Source organism: Dermacentor silvarum, chromosome 9, assembly GCF_013339745.2.
Source record: "Dermacentor silvarum isolate Dsil-2018 chromosome 9, BIME_Dsil_1.4, whole genome shotgun sequence".
Lineage (NCBI taxonomy): Eukaryota > Metazoa > Arthropoda > Arachnida > Ixodida > Ixodidae > Dermacentor > Dermacentor silvarum.
Window position 1 is genome coordinate 137,522,458 of NC_051162.1, and position 20,997 is coordinate 137,543,454.

Below are 20,997 nucleotides of genomic sequence, written 5' to 3' on the forward strand. Positions count from 1 at the left end.
CATGGAGGATTAGAAGGCCTCCAAAGACGCGATATGGGTTTGGCTTCAAAACCCACGACGCCAAGTGGGCGCACTGTATCGCTCCGCTGAAACAGCTCTGTGGGAGCCATGGCAGCGTTCACGCTTTAACTGCTGGTATCACCGTTGTGCGCACACACATTGACGTTCCTGAGCAGCCGTGTGGACACACCGAGGCGAACGTCAAGCTAAATTTATGGAATGATTTCTTTGGACGCTGACCGATGGTTTTTGTTCGGTCTAAGAATTCATTTAAAGTTTCGTTGGTGGCTTTCTTTAGTGAAAATAGACCAGAAAACTTATTGAGCTAATGGTGCCTCAACCACGGCATTGGTGGCGTTAACTTCACGTGAATTATTTTGCAGTTTTGGAATGTTCCTGAAAGTGTTTGGTTTGATATCAGCATACATTCAAACGCGATGGAGGCGAAATGCAAAAACGCCCGTGTGCTTGCGTTGTAGTGCGTTGTAGTGCGCTTGCGTTGCATGTTAAAGAACCCCAGGTGGTCAAAATTAATCCGGAGCCGTGCCTCATACGGCGTGCCTCATAATCAAAACTTGTTTTGGCACGTGAAACTCCAGAATGAAGAATAATGTAATTTCTTGCGCCGAGCAGACACTGAATGCCGAAATATTTCACATCACGATGAGCTGGCGCGGGAAATGCAAGTTGATGTCGCACCGTCTCGTTTATTTGCATTGGTTCTGGTGACATTGACCTATTCGTCATTTAATATGTCTGACAATACAGCTTAATATGTTTCCTCAATGTTCCTTTAACACTGAGGCATTTCTGAGAGTCATGTGCCGTTTTGTTCGACACCTGGTCATTCTCGTCAACCTGGTCACCCTCGTAAACCAGGTTTGGTACCTGGTCACCCACTCGGCGACCAGCGCCAGCAGGCTGGCGCCGAGTCCCACCCCAAGCAAAAGGAATCCGCCCTGAAGGTCGACCATGACGAGAGGCTTGATGCCGTCATCCTTTTCGTTCTGGCACATGGTGTAGTTGCGGAGGCGCCATTCCATCTCCTTGTGGTAGGCGTGACACTCGTTCACGTGCGTGATGCTGCAGGAATGAAAAAAAAAAAAAACGGCTTTTTGATCTCTGAACCAAACGATATGACCGCAGAAGCTGAGGATGGTCGCTGCCAGGAATAATGAAAGTAATAACTGAGAGGTCTGCGAGTAGCACTTGTTTGGTGTTAGTCCTAGTCTGCATGACTTACGCGAAGCAGGAAAAAATCAGTTTTAGCGAAGGCCGAGGGGCGGCAGCACAAGTAATAATTTGAGATTTTATTGGCGCAGCAGCCGTCACGACTGTATTGCGCCAGGGCAGTTTTTCTTATTGTAGAGAACAATAACCACTAAAAGAATTTTTTTCTAGAAGTGCAGAATGTTGCAGGTCTTCTAGAGCGACGCTAGGCAGCGCTTTAGTTCGTAAATGCGCGTTTTGTCAAACATTCAGTTGCCGCCGTACATGCATAGCCGTGACCACTTGGGATTTGTTTTTGCCGCCGTACAAGTACGGCAGTGAGCCTCAAAGGTTTAATAGGAAAAAAAAAATAAAGTGAGGTTTTTAGCATTTCGCGTTTAAAGGCACAGTGTCATATCAGTTACTTTGATTTCTCACTGCAGTTTCGGATATACCGGAAGTGCATGTATACCCTGTAGCCTGACTTGTTTTTCAAAACATTCCGATTCTCCTCATTGTAGTAAGGGCTCCCTAAGTCACCAGCATGGCAGTACTATCTTCTAAAAACACGATGCAAAGCTGCCACGATAATCATTTAATACTTTGCAAAGAAAATTGTTTAGATTACGTCTCATGGTGTCCTAAAGTACGATTTTTGTTGGTGCACGACATACTCTGCACAAAGCGGCAAGTAATAAAAGAGTAACAAAGTGTAAACATCGAAAGTGTCGAAGCTGGAAGAATATTTATGAAAAATTCATGCCTTCAGTTTTGCAAGCTCTGCATTACTAAACCAAAAAGAAATTACATTGAACTTCATCATTGTTGTTCGCGTATTTGCGAACGCGTATATACTTAAATCACGCATAACTTGCAAAACATGAAATCTAGGAATTCGCAGTGGCACTTAACCACAAATTATGCAATACCAGCACGGCGCCGTGTTGTGTCGCTTTTGTCTCGTGTCTCGTTCCCTAGTGCTGGTATCTCATAATGAAAAACAAAGCGTAACACAATGTTTTAACCACTGAACTTTCAGTCGTGGCTAAAGGCGGATAGTACCCTTACAATCTGTCAAGTTTCCTCTTGAATTCCTTAGGTAATGTCTTCCGGAGGAGCATCACAATGTTCATGGTTCCGCCTATTCCCTTGGTCACGTGGTGCCGACACGTCCCAGTTTTCACGAAATGGTCGGCGATGTGAGACTTGAGCATGACGTCCGTGCCAATCATCACCCGTTTCTTCTTTAGAACATCGTCCATTACTGACTCAAGCACCGGACCGGCCTGGTAGATACCTACAACTTGCTGGTGTCGGCTGCTCAGTTTGCTGAAGGTTTCTCCCACGGGATCCTGTGACCAAGTGAAAACAACACGTCTTAAAGCTTTATGTCGCATGGCACGCACACACCACACATGCACGCGCACGCACGCACGCACTCCGGCAGAACATATATCACGACGAACGTCTGCGTTAATGTCATTAGCATTGAAACAATGTAGCGTGGCTACGTATTGCCATCACTGAAGCCCGCGTCCTGTATGAGGCGTGTACTGCAGCCAGGATCCTCTTTTTCGCTTCCTCTTAGGGCGCCTCGATGCCAGCGCCGCCTTACAGGGTGGGGACAGCCTTTGAACCACCCCGCGCCGCCGATCTGGCTTTTCGGCGCCATGTTGGTTCTTTCGCGCCGACTGTCGATCGAGCTGAACGGACGCACGCTCCGTTTGCTTTCTTTGTGGCGCTGTTGTGCGAGAGCTCGTGTTTTATGCAGTCTCTTGTGATGTTCGTGCTTGTTAACGAAACATGATGGGCTGCTTTGTCGCTCTGTGCACTGGATCGACCGCAAAAGAGCCGCGGGTATTTTGTTACCCCCGCGACGTTGAACGAAGGAAGGGCAGCGCAAGTAAAACGTGACAGCTGGGTACCGACGGACACAACGACGATATGCGAATGAGGATCATGATTTTGTTAAGGATAATGTCCCTTTGTAATCCTTTTCATTTTCACAGAGAAGTTGTTTGTATATGTTGGCGTGCCTTTTCTAGTGATTATAAGGCTGCAGTATGGTGTGATCGCCGTGTTTGACTTGTTGCAACGGCGTAGGTTTATTCTAGACGTTTGTGAATTGACCTTTTTTTTGTAGCTAGAAGTATTGGGGTACTTGTAAACTCGTTTCCTGGATACGCGATCGATGACAGTACCTACCTGGTCGATTTTTTCTCAGCAAAAATTAAATAAGCACAAATCATCACTCAGTCGGAAGAGAGTGATAAAAGAAGCGACTTCATTCTCGACTTAGAGGAAGTTTGTTCTCTTGGGGAAGAAGTGCTCGCCCACTTGGTAGGCTTTTTGTTAAAGCCGATTATCTGCACTCTGGAACACTGCTCTGTGTGCATGTGCATGCTAGCGGCTGAAGAACCTGGACAGGAACACCACCTTGCTCAATTAAATGAGTATGTCCAAGGCGGCAAATTTCAATTTATGTGAGCAGACAAATGCTGGACATTGTTTTTTTAATGTGAGGGTGTTCTCAAGCCTTTTGCTGAAGCTCAAGATCTGAGCTGTCTGAGAAACACCATTGACAGCACTGAAGGAAATTATTGGAAATAATGTAACCCTGCCAGAAAACCCATGTTATCAGCACAAAGATGATTGGAAAACTTCTTGAGCGATTTGTGTCCACACATCTCCGCATCCATCTGCGATGGCTTAACACTCCTGAAAAGGCAGCTGAGTGTTATGCTAGCAAGACTGTAGCAGGTACGAGCGTGCAGTAGGGCAACCACATTTTAACCAGATAACCTCGCTGAGAGCTTATAAAGTGGATTAATTAGTAGTTACTTTTGTAAATAAATTGTGTTTGAGTGTTGAAAACTGTTCTCAATGCATTTTTCTTCTTCAGCAGGCACCTGCAGGCCTACTCACGCGACGTCTCCTAATTGTTCTCCCAGTTTCATAAATATGACGGGAAAACCCTAAGAAGCAAGATTACTATTAAAAGAGCTTCAAACTTAACATTTCATCAAGTGTACAATTCCAGTAATATCTGTGGGTCGTTTACCAGTGAAATGAGTAAATAAAAAAAGGGGCAACCTCGCAAACAAATCGTGATACCTTCAGGTTGCGATACACGCGAAAAGTGTTGGACAACCTCTTTTGAAACCAGCACTCTATGCAAGCAAACTGTTCATCAGATGGTAAAGCAGAAAATCTGCATTCAAATCGCGTCGGTATCGCCCTTAGCACGCACGCCGCCCTTTCTTTCTGCCCAATGGTTAATCTGCAGCCGCCACACGCCCAGCGCCTCCGTATTGGAAAGAACCAAGACGGCGCCGAAAAGCGTGGGTGTCCGCACCCTGAAAGCGGCGCTGGGCATCGAGGCACCCTACTTCCTCTGGAAACAGTGCGCCATGTCTGGCGCCGCCGCCGCGAAGTCTTCGCGTGGCTTAATAGCCTTAAGATATATGAGGCGGTTTCGATATCGCGCAGCACCTGAGAAATTTTGAAGCATTTTTTTTTTGTGATTGAATATCAGCACATACCCTGTGACCCAAGCTGGCGCCAAAGAGGTTCATTCAAGAGTGTAACGTACCCAGTTTGAAAACGCTTTATTGAAAAGCAGCACATACCAGTGACTCATTTTGGTTTGACGGTTGGTTTCTACGCCGATTCCTTCTTCACAGCAGCCCTATTGATGCTTTAGGTCCCGAATTTTACGTAATGCGCACAACTTTGGGGCCATTTTAGAACTCTACGAATGTTACGTCATGTTTTACGTCTTTCGCGCCAACGTTTTAGCGCCAGCTGCGCCATTATTGGACTGGCTATATGCCACTACTCTTCAATGAGCCTCTCGTCAACTTTGGTCACTCAGTCTGTGTCACTGGGTGTGCGGCAAGCGAGGGAACAATTTTCAGCGTTCGTAGGCACCCGCACGCGACGCTTCTCTTCTCAGAGGCCTCGCTCAGACTTTTTGTCAGCGTCACTAGATGGCGCTAGATGGTGTCCAGAAAGAAGCACGAAAGAAGCGTTTCTAAGCGTTCGCACGCACCGGCGAGCCGTGCATTTCGGAGGCCACACGCAGGCTTCGCTGCGGCAGCGCAAGATGGCGCCGAGTGTTCTGAAGGAAGCGCGAAACAGGAGTCTCGCTGTAGTACACGCCTCATGCATAACTTGTTTCGGCGGTGGCAATATAGATTGCGTCGCCATATTGATTCTATGCGAAATGCATTACCGTCCACAGTCATCGTGAGATGGGTACTGCCGAATTTTCATCGTGAACCGTATATCGCACCATTCTGAACGCTGCTGCCTCCTTTTATTGTGTAATGCTCGCCGTGGCGTGAACGACGGTTTTCACTGACTGACTAGCCCAAGAATTCTTACGCATTAAAAAAGAAATAGATGACTCAAGCGGTGTTATGACTTATCACTCAATATTTGGATCACTCCGGACAGTGGATATAACGCAATGCATGCTAGAAATGTTGCATGCTTAGCAGAGCACACATTTCGTTAATGGCGGAAATGTATGCGTCCAGCAAAGTCCTACATTGTGTCGTTATATTGAATAAATGCGAAACGCATTACTGCCGATAGTCATCGTGAGATAAGTTGTGCGCCTAATTAAAAATACTATTCGTATTCGTAAAATACTAACCCTTATTTGAAATGTTGCTTTCTGACCACCGTTGCATGGGAACTTGGGCCACTGGGCGTGTGCCTATTGTCTAATGCCTCAGAATGGTTATGTACCACAATATATGTATATGCAGGACAAGAGCATACAGTCGCACGGGTTATGCGCCTCTGAATATGTGCCACAATAGACAACTTGGGTCACTGATTATGTGCTATTGGTTTTCTCCCCATTCTCGGCCAATGCCCTTGAATGGGTATGTACCCGAACATACAGTAGGACAAAAGTATTCAGCAATGGGTTTGTGCCAAAGAATATGTGCCCCAAGAGACCACTTAAGTTACTTAGTATGTGTCAATGGGTACGTGCCCATACTTCGCCAATGTCCCATGATGGGTATGTGCTCGAATAGACAGAAATAATTCAGTGCAGTGAGTATGTGCCACTGAATATGTGCCCCCAAATAACAACTTGGACCACTGAGTATGAGTCCGTCATTGGCCCGTGCCACAGAATGTGTGCCCAGACAGACAGCTTGGGCTATTGGGTATATGTCACCGACTATGTGCCGATTCTTGCCTAATGTCACAGCAAGAGTATGTATCTGAATAGACAAGCAGGACAATAGGCAAGAAGTGAAATCGGCAACAGCAGCAGACAAGTGTGGTAATAGAACTGATGATGATGTGTTGTGTTTTATGGCGCAAGGGCCAGGCATGGCCAAAGAGCGCCATGACAAGTGTTAACATTATCGATAAGCTGTTAATAATGTGGGCAATGAATTTCTGATGGCAGATGTGACATGGCTGTAAAAGGGCCTAAAAAACAGTCGCTGTAAATGGCGTAAAACATATACGTTCTAAAATAATGACACTGACTAGTTAGTGATGTGGGCTATGGCAATTGAGTTTCCTTAAAAAACATGATGTAGCAGATATAAGACAATAACAAATGTGATACTAGCGCTTGAAGAGAGCCCTTGAATACAAGGGCTATTAATCACATACTAAAAATTACCTGGCCAAATAATTTTCAGGGACTCTGTTTCACTTAAAAATTCTAAGACTGATTTCAGATTAAAAATCGGTTCATTGCTAAGAAAATATGCCGGGTGAAGAGGTATGTTTTCGCGATATGCCGAGGGGAAGTACCTTTTCCTCTCTGCTTCTATTGCAGGGCATTGAATAAGAACATGGACAACTGTGAGAATATTGCCGCACTTACTACAAGTCGGAGGATCACTCCCAGTCAAGAGGTAAGAGTGGGTACTGTAAGTATGTCCTATTCTTAATCGACAGACAAGTACTTCCTTATATCGTGCCGTTTTCTCAGTTATCCAGTTCCCTAGTTTTGGTTTTATCACGTGTAGCTTATTTAATACTTGGGTATCCCACTCTCCTTGCCAGTGCTTCCTTAGCTTACGGCGTAGAAAAGACTTCAGGTCTGTGGCAGGGATGGGGATATTTGCGTCCGTGTCGCTAGAGGTTACTGACGTAGCGTTTTCATCAGCAGCTTCATTGCCTTTTATACCTTTGTGGCCAGGTACCCAGCATAAAACAATCACTTGGTTGCACTTATATGCAGAGCACAACAAGCTGTACAGTTCATTAAAAACAGAGTTCTTATGTTTTCGTAGACTAATTAGGGCTCTGACTACACTTAATGAATCAGTGAACACAATGGCCCTAGAGAGATTTGTGAGCCTTATGTGTTTAACAGCCGATAGTATAGCGTATGCTTCTGCTGTAAAAATAGATGTGTGGGGATTTAGTGCCCCAGATGTAGAAAATGAGTCTCCGAGAGCTGCGTAAGAAACACCAACAGAGGACTTCGAAGCATCTGTATAGTATTCTGCGCAGGAGTACTTCTCCTGGAGCTCAAGAAAATGGGAATGTATATGTGCCTCCGGTGCTTGTTTGGATATTTCTATAAAAGAGATGTCACACTGAATAGTCTGCCATCCCCAAGGTGGGGGCAGGCGAGTAGGAGCCATGAGGACATTTTCTAGTAGTGAGACGCCTGTGTCCTTTGCCATTGCCTCTAAACGAAGGTTGAATGGAGCCCTAACAGCAGGGCGGTTATGGGACAGCCTGGCAGTAGAGATGTCGCGAATGGTAAAATGACATGGATGCTGAATATCCGATTTAACCTTCAGGGCGTAGAAAAAACTTAAATATGTTCTTTGTAGATGTAGAGACCATTCGTTAGAGTCCACATACAAGCTTTCTACAGGACTAGTCCTGAAAGCACCTGTAGCAAGGCGTATACCCAAATGGTGAACAGTATCTAGCATCCTCAAAGCACTAGGTGCAGCAGAGTTATACACTATAGCTCCGTAATCGAGGCGTGACCGTATAAGACTTTTGTAGAGGCTCAAAAGGCATCTCCTGTCACTTCCCCAAGATGTCCGAGACATAAGCTTCAGTAAATTCATTGTCTTCAGACACCTCATTCTCAGATACCTGAGGTGAGGAACAAAAGTTAATTTGGAGTCTAAGAAAATTCCTAAAAATTTATGTTCGTGGCTGACAGATAGCCGTTGTCCATTAAGATCAATAGCGGGGTCAGGCAGTATACCTCTCTTGTTGGAGAAGAGAACGCATGTGCTTTTTTGAGGGTTGAGTTTAAATCCATTCTCTTCCGCCCATTTAGACAATTTGTTTAAGCCAAGCTGTACTTGTCGCTCGCAGATACTAAGATTACATGATTTGAAACCCATTTGGATATCATCCACATATACAGAATAAAATATTGTACGTGGTATGACAGTTTGGAGCGAGTTCATTTTGACAATAAATAAAGTACAGCTTAGCACACCACCTTGTGGTACACCAGCCTCCTGCGTGAATTGTCGAGACAGGACGTTACCAACTCTAACACGGAACGTGCGATCTGAGAGGTAGCTCTGTATCACATTTAATAAGTTGCCTCGGACACCCATTCCAGCCAGGTCGCGGAGAATTTCAAAACGCCAAGTTGTGTCGTATGCCTTCTCCATATCTAAGAATACTGACAGGAAAAACTGTTTATGAACAAAGGCATCACGGATATTGGTCTCGATGCGGACAAGGTGATCTGTTGTGGATCTACCTTCTCTAAAGCCGCACTGAAAGGGATCGAGTATTTTGTTGTTTTCGAGATAATAGATGAGGCGTCGGTTAACCATTTTCTCAAAGAGTTTGCATATACAACTTGTCAGAGCTATAGGTCTATAACTACTGGGTGAGGAAGGGTCCTTGCCCTCTTTAAGAATAGGAATTACGATGGCTTCTTTCCAGGCGGACGGAATATAGCCAGCAGAGAACATGGAGTTAAATAGTGAGAGTAGTGCTCTGTGGGTTTCAGGATGTAAATGTTTGACCATTTCATATATTACTCTGTCACTTCCTGGAGCGGATTTCTTACAACAATTCAGTGAAGCCTGGAACTCCGCCATGCTAAATGGACGATTGTATGCATCATTTGCTGTGGCTTTTTGACCCAGAGGCTGACGCTCTGCTTGTCGCTGGTATCTTAGAAATGTATCTGTGTAATGTGATGTACTGGAAATGTGCTCAAAATGTGCTCCTAGACAATCAGCCTGGTCCTCAAGAGTGTCTCCTTGTGTGTTAACTAAAGGTAGAGGATGAGTTTCGCGGCCTTTTATTTTCTTAACTCTGTTCCAGACTTTTCTTTCATCTGTATAGGAATTAATGCTGGAGAGGTACTTTTGCCAGCTTTCCCTTTTGGCACGGCGGCGCGTTCTTCTACCTTCAGACTTTATTTTCTTAAAGCTGATCAGGTTTTCTGTAGTCGGAGAGTTACGGAGGTGATACCAAGCCTTATTTTGTTTCTTTCGCGCTACTCTACATTCATCGTTCCACCAGGGAACACGTCGTTTAGAAGATGATCCCTTTGTTTGCGAGATACATATCGACGCTGCATCGAAAATAAGTGCTGTTAAATGTGCAACTGCATCATCAATACTAAGCATACGGATGTCATTCCAGGTCAAATATGTCAACTCTCTGTATTGCTGCCAGTTCGCTGAGTCGACTTTCCACTGGGGCAGATGGGGTGAGAATTCGTCCCGTTTTGTTAATTTTAAAATAATTGGAAAATGGTCGCTCCCGTATAGATCATTAACCACCTTCCATTCCAAGTATGGCACGACTGTACTCGATGCAATACTTAAGTCTATGTATGAAAATGTTTTGTTTGCGACGCTGTAGAAGGTTGGTTCTTTCTTATTTAATAAACATGCACCTGTAGATAACAGGAAGTTTTCTATCAGGCGCCCTCTGGCATCACATCGAGAGTCACCCCACAGGGTATTATGTGCATTGAGGTCTCCAACGAGAATATAGGGCTCCGGAAGTTGAGCAATAAAGCTTTCGAATTCTGTTCTGGAGAGTTGGTAGCTGGGGGGGATGTATAAGGAAGTAATTGTTAACAGCTTATCAAAAAGCACTGCTCTGACTGCAACTGCCTCAAGGGGCGTTTGCAGCTGCAAATGTTGGCAGGCGACACCCTTATCAACTATTATAGCAACACCGCCCGATGAGACCAAAGCGTCGTTGCGGTCTTTACGGTAAATGGCATATTGCCGCAGAAAGTTTGTGTGTGTAGGATTTAGGTGTGTCTCTTGCACACAGAGCACTCGTGGATTAAACTTGTGTAGGAGTTCCTTTATGTCGTCTAGATTGTGGAGTAGACCTCTCACATTCCAATGCATGATCTGTGTAGCCATATTGGAAGTGTTTTGTGGTGTGTGTCAAGAGAAATAGGGTAGCTCACGAGACCTTTCCAGGCCCCGTGATGCGGGATTTTTCTTTTCTTCCGGCGCGCTCCACGGAGCTACGCCGTTCCTTCGGCGCCTGGGACGCCGGAGTACTGATGCTTGCATCCATCGCCTCGTCAGAGGCGCTGGATGCTGCCCGCTCCACGGGCACACTCAGGGGTTTTGGGGGCCGGTCTGCACGAGCAGTGACCCTGGGGCCGGCAGGTCCGGAGGACTGCTGGCCCTGCGTTGTAGGGGGCGGAACAGCACTGGCTGCTCCTGCCAGGGGGGCTGAAGGCGTAACCGCCGTCACACTCTGTGTGACTCGGGCGGCCGCCGCAGGATGTGACGCTGCCCCCCGGCGCGCCACATCGGTGTAGGAAGGACTGAACTGATTATGGGCAGCAAAACGCTTGCGCGCCTCTGGAAATGAAATGTTTAGTTTGACTTTGAGTTGTATTATTTCTTTTTCTTTCTTCCATGACGGGCACGATCGCGAATAGGCGGGGTGGTCTCCGTCACAGTTGGCACAATGGGTTGTGGAAGTGCAGATGTCTGAGGCATGTTCTTTAGAAGCACATTTTGCACAGGTAGCGCGCCCTCGGCAGCTCTGAGACCCATGCCCAAAACGCTGACACTTGAAGCATCGGCGCGGATTGGGAATGTACGGTCGTACACGGAGCTTACAATATCCGGTTTCGATTGAATCTGGTAGGTCGCTTGTTCCAAAAGTGATGATTACATGTTTTGTGGGGATTTCCTTGTCGTCACGCCTTAACTTAATTCGTTGCACCTTTACAACATTTTGGTCTTGCCATCCATCCAACAGCTCGCTTTCACTGAGTTCTAGAAGGTCGTCATCAGAGATCACACCGCGAACAGTGTTCATTGACCTGTGAGGGCCCACTGAGACGGGAATGTCACCAAATGCAACAAGTTTCGACAATTTGTTGTACTGGAGCTTATCACGCACTTCCAAAAGAAGGTCGCCGCTTCCCATTTTAGTGACTTTATAACCTGGGCCGATTGCTTCTGTCAGACATTTTGCTACAACAAATGGGGATATTGTACGGACAGTCTTGGTTTCGTGTTGGCTATGTACTACGTGGTATTTGGGAAAAATTTCTTTAGGTTTCATAAAAAAGTTGAATGTTTCATCGGTGCGCCCCCTTTTCAGGGAGCGATCAGGAAGTAGGGGAAAAGCATTTGCCATGTAAAAATGGAAAATTCGGCGGCGATGGTAGCCACCCACCACCGAGCCCAACAAGGGGACGCTACAAAGTTAGAATACTTGCAGACGCCAGCCATGCATCGCCGCTATAACCTAATATAAAATACCCAAGGTTGAATAAGTACACCAGGTTAACCCTTGCCGCCCAGAAATTCGGAAGTGAGTAGAAGTGACTAGAAGACAGGAAAGATTGAAAAGTGAGAGAGAAAGACAAAAGACTGAAGAGGGGGACAGGAAAAGGCGACTGCCGATTTCCTCCAGGTGGGTCAGTCTGGAGGTGCCGTCTATGTGAAGCAGAGGCCGAAGAGGTGTGTTGCCTCTGCCGGGGGGCCTTAAAGGTCCAAACACCCGGCATCGGCTCAACCCCCAGGATCCCCCTTTCCCCAGACACGGCTGAGCCGCGCACGGTTAAGCGCGGGAGGGTCCAACCCTCTTGTGCTCGGGTACGTGGTGGCGCAACTCACCAAACGCCTGCTTACGCAGACGCCCCTGCGGGGGGTAATAGAACTGAAGTGAACAAACTGGGAATTAAGTACTGCTTGGTATTAAAGCACTGCATCAAGCGAGGTTGGTTCTTCTTGCATTTTGTCCTGCTTGTTTGGCTTGGACGTGCACAGCGATGAGCGTTGGGCCACAGAGTAGTGAGGAAGTCGGCAACAGAAAATTCATGAGGTCGGCTACAGGGAAGTGCGTAAAAGTGCATTCCATTTGCGTCATTTTGTACAGACATTTCCGTCATTAGCATTTCATTTTGCATAATATTTACATTTAACACTTGCGCTAAGATCAAAAGAATGCTTCCCGTAACACCAATTCCCATGTAAGCGTGGGATCCATGCAGTTAGTTGGTCACGAACCCGAAGCAATTGAAACGTTAGAATGACCACTGCAGATTATAATTAAAGGTACCTTTAGCAATACTGTGTATGAATACAATGCCTGACGGCTAGTGAAATTAACGGCAACAGCCATCGTGAGATGGGTCCTGCCGCAACTACTTCTCCTTGCTTACCTTCAGGAGCCTCGAAAAGTAAGTCAGCTTCTCTGTGGCGATCTTGACCTTGGGAAAGCGCACCAAGTCTTCAAAGCTGTCCACGTAGTCCGTTGTCTTCCTCACAAGCATCGTAGAAGTGAGCGTGCAGTTGAGGAGGCCCATGATGACTACTAGAGAAATGAGCCATATTCCGACCAGGAGCCGAAACCAAGATGCCTTGTTGCTAGGATAACCTGCAAAACGTCGTTTAGCCAGTCGCGTTACACACTTCTAAAGTATTCCTTGTACAATTCTTCCATATATATTGTGAGACGACGCCCGGGACGAAGGCAGAGCTCTTCTATTGTCACAGAGCGCGAGACAGCCCACGAACACCAACCCGACAAAATGATGATGATTATGAGGATGGTTATATACACATGAAGACGATGATGAACTGCACAGTTAGCGCTCACACTAACTCCCCCCCCCCCCCCCCCTCACGAAAACGGCCGGTAAGACAGCGAGTCAGAAACGGTCGGAACGCCGAAGATACGGCTTCAGGCGAGAGACGTGAACAAAAATATGATATATATATATATATATATATATATATATATATATATCATATTAGAAGAAGCCAACAAACAATGACACCAAGGACAACATAGGATAGGGGAAATTACTTGTACTTACTAATTGAATTAAAGAAATGATAAATTAATAGAAATGAAAATGGATGCAAAAACCACTGGCCGCAGGTGCGGAACGATCCCACGTCTTCGCATTACGCGTGCGATGATGCTCTTACCATTGAGCTACCGCGGCGCCGTTTTCCCATCCACTTTCTGGAGTTTTATGTTTTACAACTAGAACTAACCCTGGGAGTATTAGCTAGCGCCACCACTCACAAACCTAGGCGGCGGATGTGGAACGCCCTTTCTGCCGCAAGCGTCACGAGTACGTGATCTTTTTGAGTGAAAGCAACTGCTCAATAAACCCACATGCTACCTGAAGGCATCAATGTTGCCGGACTCGAGCCCTCGTTATGTAATGAACGAGAAAAAAAAAAAAGAACCGAGGGGCTCGATTTTTATTAATCATATCATAAGAAGCCAACAAACAATGACACCGAGGACAACATAGGGGAAATTACTTGCATTTATAATTCAATTAAAGAAGTGATAAATTAATGGAAATGAAAATGTATGAAAAAACAACTGGCCGCAGGTGGGGAACAATCCCACGTCTTCGCATTACGCGTGCGATGCTCGTACCATTGAGCTAACGCGGCGCCGTTTTCCCATCCACTTTCTGGGGTATTTATGGTTTACAACTAGAACTAACCCGGGAGTGTTAGCCAGTGCCACCACTCACATGTGGGTTTATTCGCCAGTTGCCTTCACTCAAAATGATCACGTACTCGTGACGCTTGCGCCAGAAAGGATGTTCCACATCCGCCGCCTAGGTTTGTGAGTGGTGGCGCTGGCTAACACTCCCAGGTTAACTCTAGAGACTAGTTGTAAAACATAAATACCCCAGAAAGTGGATGGGAAAACAGCGCCGCGGTAGCTCAATGGTAAGAGCATCGCACGCGTAATGCGAAGAGGTGGGATCGAAGACGTGGATCGAAGACGTATGCGAAGACGTGGGATATTGCGCGCACTCACGTGCGCGCAATATATCCTATTTACCGAGCGTGAAAGCAGCCCGCGAATACACGTAAAGTGCCTCGGCCAGTCGCGTGGCAATTTTGCGTGTATTCGCGGGCTTCTTTCGCACTCGGAAAAAACATATTTATGTAGCACGTATTGAGCAACAGAAAGATGTATCGAGAGTTTTTCATGTTCTACAATTTTCTCATTGACACTTTGATAATTAAGACAGTACTTGTCGAGTTAGATCCTCCTTTCTGGGGCTTTACGTGCCAAAACCAGTTCTGAGTCGAGTTAGATAATTAATTAAAATTACCTAATTAAATCTCAGTAACGAAAAAATTACTGACGGCTACTCCACTGTACTGGAAACAATACGCACTAGGTTTTCTTTTCGTTTCCTTACCAATACGCACCCTTACCAATACGTTCCCTTACCAATACGCACTAGGTTTTCGTTATCACTGCCGTGATAACGGCAATAAAGGTGCATTATGTCCATTCGCGGTGTAGACATGCTTTTGACCTTCGATCAGGAGGTAAAAATTAACGGCTGTGCACTGCGCAAATGTAGAATAACATAATAACAAGGATTAAGCTAAGCAGGCTTACTGTTGGGAAAAAGCAGCTTAAAGTAGATCCAGAAGTACTCGGGAAATGACCTGCTCTTGTATCGAAACAAGGTGCCCGAAATGATGTCCATCTTGGCTGTGAAGAAAGCTAGAAGGAGCCAGGAGAAGAAAATACTCAGCCAGACCTGCGTTAGGCAAAATGGCGGAGAAATGCACTGTGATGCTGTGGATGTAAAACCCATTGGAACGATACGCTCATAGGTGCTTCACTACTCTCCCAAACTTCCCCACGCGCAGCACCATCTGAAAACGAGACATGCCTCGGTTCGTTCCCGATGCGGGATTAGCCGCATGTATTGAAAGCCATAAGCCTACTAGTAATAACGGGTGTTTAGAAGGCAACGACTTCGTACACTCGCTCTACTTCACTGTACGTCATAATATATAATTGCTTTTGGTACATCGCTGCACATCCGAACATAACGCGACTGAGAGAGCGCGGCATGAATGTGGTGTGTGGGCAAGGTGGTGGAGAAGGAAGGAATCTAGCGAATCAAGCTATTCGCTTAAAAATTGCACCAATAATTTCAAAATATGTTAGCCTGTTAGCAAAAAAAAAAAAAAAAAATGAGCACGAATAGAGTACGGAGACAAGGCTGAACTAACCATTTTACATACCTTGTCTCCGTACGTTTGTTCCCGTACTTTTTTTCTATTCGTGAATATGTACCAGCTCGCACAACAACCTACTTTGCTTAGACTGTTAACAGCACTGCAGTGGTGAATACAATGCACTTCTTTGGAAAATGATCTATTTGCTTGAGGCCTAAGTGTACAAATTGTTCAATAGCTTTTGAATATCCTGTGTGATGACTGAACTGTTACCATGCGATGAGAGCCGTATAAGCTCGTGTATTACAATGTGCGCTACTTGCTTGTCTTGCGGCTATGTAGTCAACACAAGTTCTACTTTCTTCGCATTTAACCGGTGGTCTTTGCGGCATCGCTGCTTTGCAACAAATAAGCAAGATCGCTATGGCTGCGAGAAACGGGGCAAAAAAAGATTGCTCATTCAGAATGAGCACTTTGGTGAAAGCTATGCCCTGTATGGCCAAAATGCACTGGTTTTCACTGAGATGCGAAAAAGTTAAAGGAAAATATGAAACACGTTCTCAGTCTTCCGCGTCATGAAGTTGACAGAGGAAGCATGACAATTTCCGCATTGCGATAATGGCATGTCGGAGTGCTCTCGCGATTTCTCCACGATGAACAGCATTCGCGAAAACATTCTTCAACAGCGAAAGTCTATCTTTCACTGCTTTTGTCCTATGTCATCGGTCATGAGCGTTGGTTGTTGTACACGACAATGCATGCTTGATACCGTTATAATTTTGCCTTATTAGTTCACCAAATGAGTTCACCAATCTCGCCAAATGAGGCGAGATCAGAAAGAAGGACATACAACGTGCGCTGTACATACTTATGTTGTCCTGTATGACACCGTTTGAATTTCAGGATAAATGCGTTAACTGTTCTTCATCGCATCTATGATAGACACATATGGGAATAGTTCACATTTTTGTATGTCTGGATTTTCACGGAGTGGGAAACAGGGCATCGCTATAGTATATATGAAAAAAAAAATTCTGCGCAAAGGAACATTTACTTAGCGTTGTTTACAGTTTGTATTAAAAGTAATGAAGCCTCGGCAAGCTAGATGGAGCCACCTCTGAGCAGTGCGCCTCCCATTGCTTCAGAAAGAGGTTCAGTTTTGGGTCTTAAATATTCTAGCCATACAGGAGCGCCTCAAGAGCCCCGCCGTAAGCCACGGTGGAGGTTCTTGTTGTGTGTGTTGTGGCGGCTGTACGTTTGACCAAATCTGCACACGGTTCGACAACTACTTGATAAATTCACCACCACGTCGTGATCTTACGTTCAGATCGAAAGACAAGACGAAGTTGAAAGGGTCGACGAACTTCACCGGCTTCCAAGTCATAAGGCTGACGTAATTCACGTCGTAAGGAGATGAGAAATCGGCAGCCTCCGCTCTTCCTGTTGTGGGTGCCATCGGTCCGAGCATGATGTCGATGCCCTAGTAGAAGATGAATAGGTGACATATACATGGTAAATCGAAAACGGCATCCCACGAAAGTTACTTATTGGTGACATCGCGATCTAATATGGAGTTCTGGAAACCACCTGTGCCACTTGTGGCTCGGCATAGTGAAACGTTACCAATCCCTACAACTTTCGTGCTCGACTGCCTTGCTTGTCAGGTGGCTGCGACGGGAAGCTTGCGCATGCATTCTGTCGAAACGAATGCTTTGTTCACACGTCGCGCCGTACAACCACCCCCTGTCACAAAACAGTTTGAGCAGCTTGGCCCCGATGAACATACGCGTACAGCCTTCAAAAGCGCTGCTCCGCTCTTTAAAGGCAATGGGACTGTTTCAGAGAATAACCACTTTGCACACTTTTTCACGTTTGTCTAAATCGAACCTTTATTTCTTCCATGTTCAAGTTTCACGGCTTTGATTGGTTCTAGCCTCACTTCAAATCCTGACCTTTGGCTTGTCTTTATCGTACAGGCGAGTGCATTTCCTTGCTCACGCAACACCTGATCGCCGATATACAAGACTCACGATGCGGCTTGGCATGGAAATTAGCGTTCTTTGTAAAGAATACATACAGTGGGCAGATATGAAGACATGCGTTTACAAGGGCGGAAATATTGCAGGACAGCATCCAAAGTTTTACCAAATAAGCCATTGTAATGTATAGACAGTTTTCGCAAGCTTTGTACCCCCGGTATTGTTATGACCAATGTGAAGGTTTTTCTTTTTTCGATGCGCGACCCAACCACGTTGGTCATAAAATTTTTCCTGCTGTTAGATAACCAATCCACCTTACAAGCAAACACTCTAAAATCATTCAGCGATCAAGTTTTGTCACCAAATAATTCTGGGATTGTTCCTAAGGTTATCAGTTTGTCACCAAATAATTCTGGGATTGTCCCTAAGGTTATCAGTATGCAGTATATGACTACTCGTACTTACCCCTTTTTGCACCATTCCGAGGAATCCTGAGAAAGTTCCGTTAGACTTGATGCCCCATATTCGTTCTTCTGGGAATAGCATTTGGGATCTGCACAAGGCAAAAACCCCACAAAACGCACAAATATATGCTATTCGTTCATATTTGCTTTATAATGCACAAGCTTTCGCTTTTGAATAGGTAGTATCGCTATAAAGCACAGTAAAAGTCGAGTCGTACCTCAACTTGAATTTTCGCACCAAGGCCTCCACGATTGCACCAAGAGGTCCAATGATTTTTGTTCCATTAGGGAACTCTTCGTAGTGGACATATGGAACTATCTGTTACGTCGAAAGAGAACAAAAAAAAAAAAAAAAGCCCGAAAGCTGTTGAAGTGCTGGCGTGTATCCTAGTGCCCACGCGACAATCTTTTCGACAGAAATGGTTTTATAAAACTTCTGTAAGTGTCCTTACGTAGACAGGGCAACGTCATCACCGAAAATACAAACACATTGAGATAAACATAGAATTTGCTTTGTTCAGGCTGTTGCAGAAGCTTACTCTGGTCCTAAGAGAAGGTAAAGGCTGGACCAACTCTCGCTTTCGACGTCATCTGCAGTTAGCGCAATTATAGCTATCTTTTTGTTTTACAAATTTTATATTTCAAATGCTTCTACAACCAATGTTCTTACTAGACCCCATGAGATTTAATTATGGTTTGGACAAGATAAATATATTTCTATCTAAAGAGTAAAATCCCGCGCCATTCAACTGCTGTGAAGGTGGAACACCAGCGAAGCAGTTTAGCACAAAACATTGAGGTGACACATAATTTAGATCAAAGGTATGAGCAAATTTTGTTTCTCTTGAGGGGTGACGGCGGTCATCGAGAAGAAAGAGACACGCACACAAACTTTTCTTTTGATCGGCTGTCATGATCGGCGGCATACATTCGCGTGGAAGACTACCGCCACCTCGGGGAGCAGAAGGAAACTAGACACGTGTGACGGGACCACCACGCCAGGAGAGCGGAAGGAAACTTGGCGCGGAAGCGCTTGGAACGACGACAAAGGGAGGGCGGTGCGAGCATACACATGGCCGACGCGGGTCGCACAACGGCTAATCTTTGAGAAACCCTTATTATTTACCTGAGAGTCTACTGACTTTGAAAATGGTGCCTATTGATAACTAATCTACCGAAAATGCATATCCAATTAGTGATGAGGCGTATAAGATTTGCATAGAATGAAGTGATTTTGCATCAAATTCGGGAGCTGAGTTCTTGCACACGCAAATCTGTTGACGGACACGAACAATGCATATAACCTCGCCATAGACAGTTTCGCTGTAATAAAAACAAGTTCTTCAGCGGTATCACTCCATCTGAGTCTCTCTAGTATGAAGCGAGAACTGAAATATCGTAAAAGCAGATGCCAAAAAACCTGGACAAAGAAATTATTGCACTTTGGTGGCGTTGCTCGAGCTAAGTTACATGCGCTTCTTTGATATTACTTGCGTCGTTGAGTTTTTTTTTCGACCGGGAAGTTGAAGCAGATAGCTCACGTTTCATTGTTTCTGTTGCTAGTAAGCGTGTTTCAGCTTTAGTTTGCGGGTTTGCTTCTGGCCGCAGCGGCCGCATTTTGATAATGATGGATTGCAAAAACACCAATATACTTAGACTTAGGTGCACGTTTAAGAGACTACAGGTGTTCAAGTTATTCCGGAGTTCCCTACTATACGGCGTGCCTCAGAATCAGATTGTGGTTTTGGGCCGTAAAACCTCAGATTTCAGTTTAGTGTTTTGGTATGCGAAAAGATACCTTTCTACTGCGGGCAAGTAGTGTGACATAGAATACTTAAACATGCGCTTACTTTACCCACGTTGAATCGCAAGCAGCCTTCATCAAAGACACAGGGTTCGCTGCTGTTAGGGACAAACATTTCATCTAGCTTGTGCCGCCGTGAGTTGAAATCAACGAGTGAGCGACGGCAGGGAAAACTAGGAATATATAATGCGCTTCGTCTAGGTACAGGAACAAAACCACTACTAATGGCTGTTCGCTTTGAATCCAAGATCATATCATCTGGATACATAAAATGTGAGAACAACGGGGATACAAGGCCACTCGCCCTGATTCTATCGGAAGTGTATTGTAGGTCCGGAAATCGAACAATATTCCTGATAAATGTTCAAAATACTAGACTCTAGAGGAAAGATATCGTAGAAAATTCGGCTTACTCAGTTCATTATACTACAGTCGTCACGCGAAAAGGAATTGTGGCTGTTTGGGCGTGTTGGTTCGACACCATGACAAATAGTAGTGCAAAGGACTACAGAAGGACAGAAAAAAACAAAAACAGAGACGACAGGCGAGTGCTATAAATGGAACATTGCAGCTTTTATTTATTTTGTCCGAACTGCACGGACTGAGTTGTTTGGCAAAGTAAACATAAAGGAAAAGCAAATAGCACTTAGCCGGCGGAACAAATGTCAGTATGTCAATGTCAAGCATAGATACCATGCGTCATACATGAATTAGACGACTTACGTAACATCACATTCTAACATTCGCATTTTTGCTGACGATTGTGTCATTTATCGCCCAATCCTTACCGGTATCGGCAGCCGCACGTTGCAAAATCTTGACAAAGTTACCGCTTGGTGCAACATGTGGCTAATGTCACTGAACACTACTAAGACTTTACTAGTACCTTTTCATCGACGGAAGCTTCACCATACCCCGAAGTGCGTTCTCTGCAACTCGGAAATATCATCTGTGGAGTCATGCAAGTGCCTTGGCCTTACGCTTTTAAATAACCTTTCTTGGTCTTCTCATATTACGAACATCACTAGCGAAGCCAATTGCACGCTTGGTGACTTCCGCCGCACCTTCCGCTTCGTACTCCAATCCTTAAATATGCTAAC

The 20,997-nt window shown here is 45.3% G+C and overlaps 1 protein-coding gene across 1 annotated transcript; it reads right to left on the reverse strand.

Moving 5' to 3' along the window:
* Window positions 1–559: 559 nt before the first annotated feature.
* Window positions 560–17,270, reverse strand: LOC119463924 (glutamate receptor ionotropic, NMDA 2A-like). Its single transcript, XM_037724747.2, has 5 exons — window positions 16,972–17,270; window positions 15,079–15,223; window positions 12,851–13,065; window positions 2,278–2,561; window positions 560–1,083 (listed from the first exon to the last, which is right to left on the reverse strand). The coding sequence occupies exons 1-5, from the start codon at window positions 17,116–17,118 to the stop codon at window positions 783–785; spliced, it is 1,092 nt and encodes a 363-aa protein (XP_037580675.2). The 5' UTR covers window positions 17,119–17,270; the 3' UTR covers window positions 560–782.
* Between the last annotated feature and the right edge of the window lie 3,727 nt (window positions 17,271–20,997).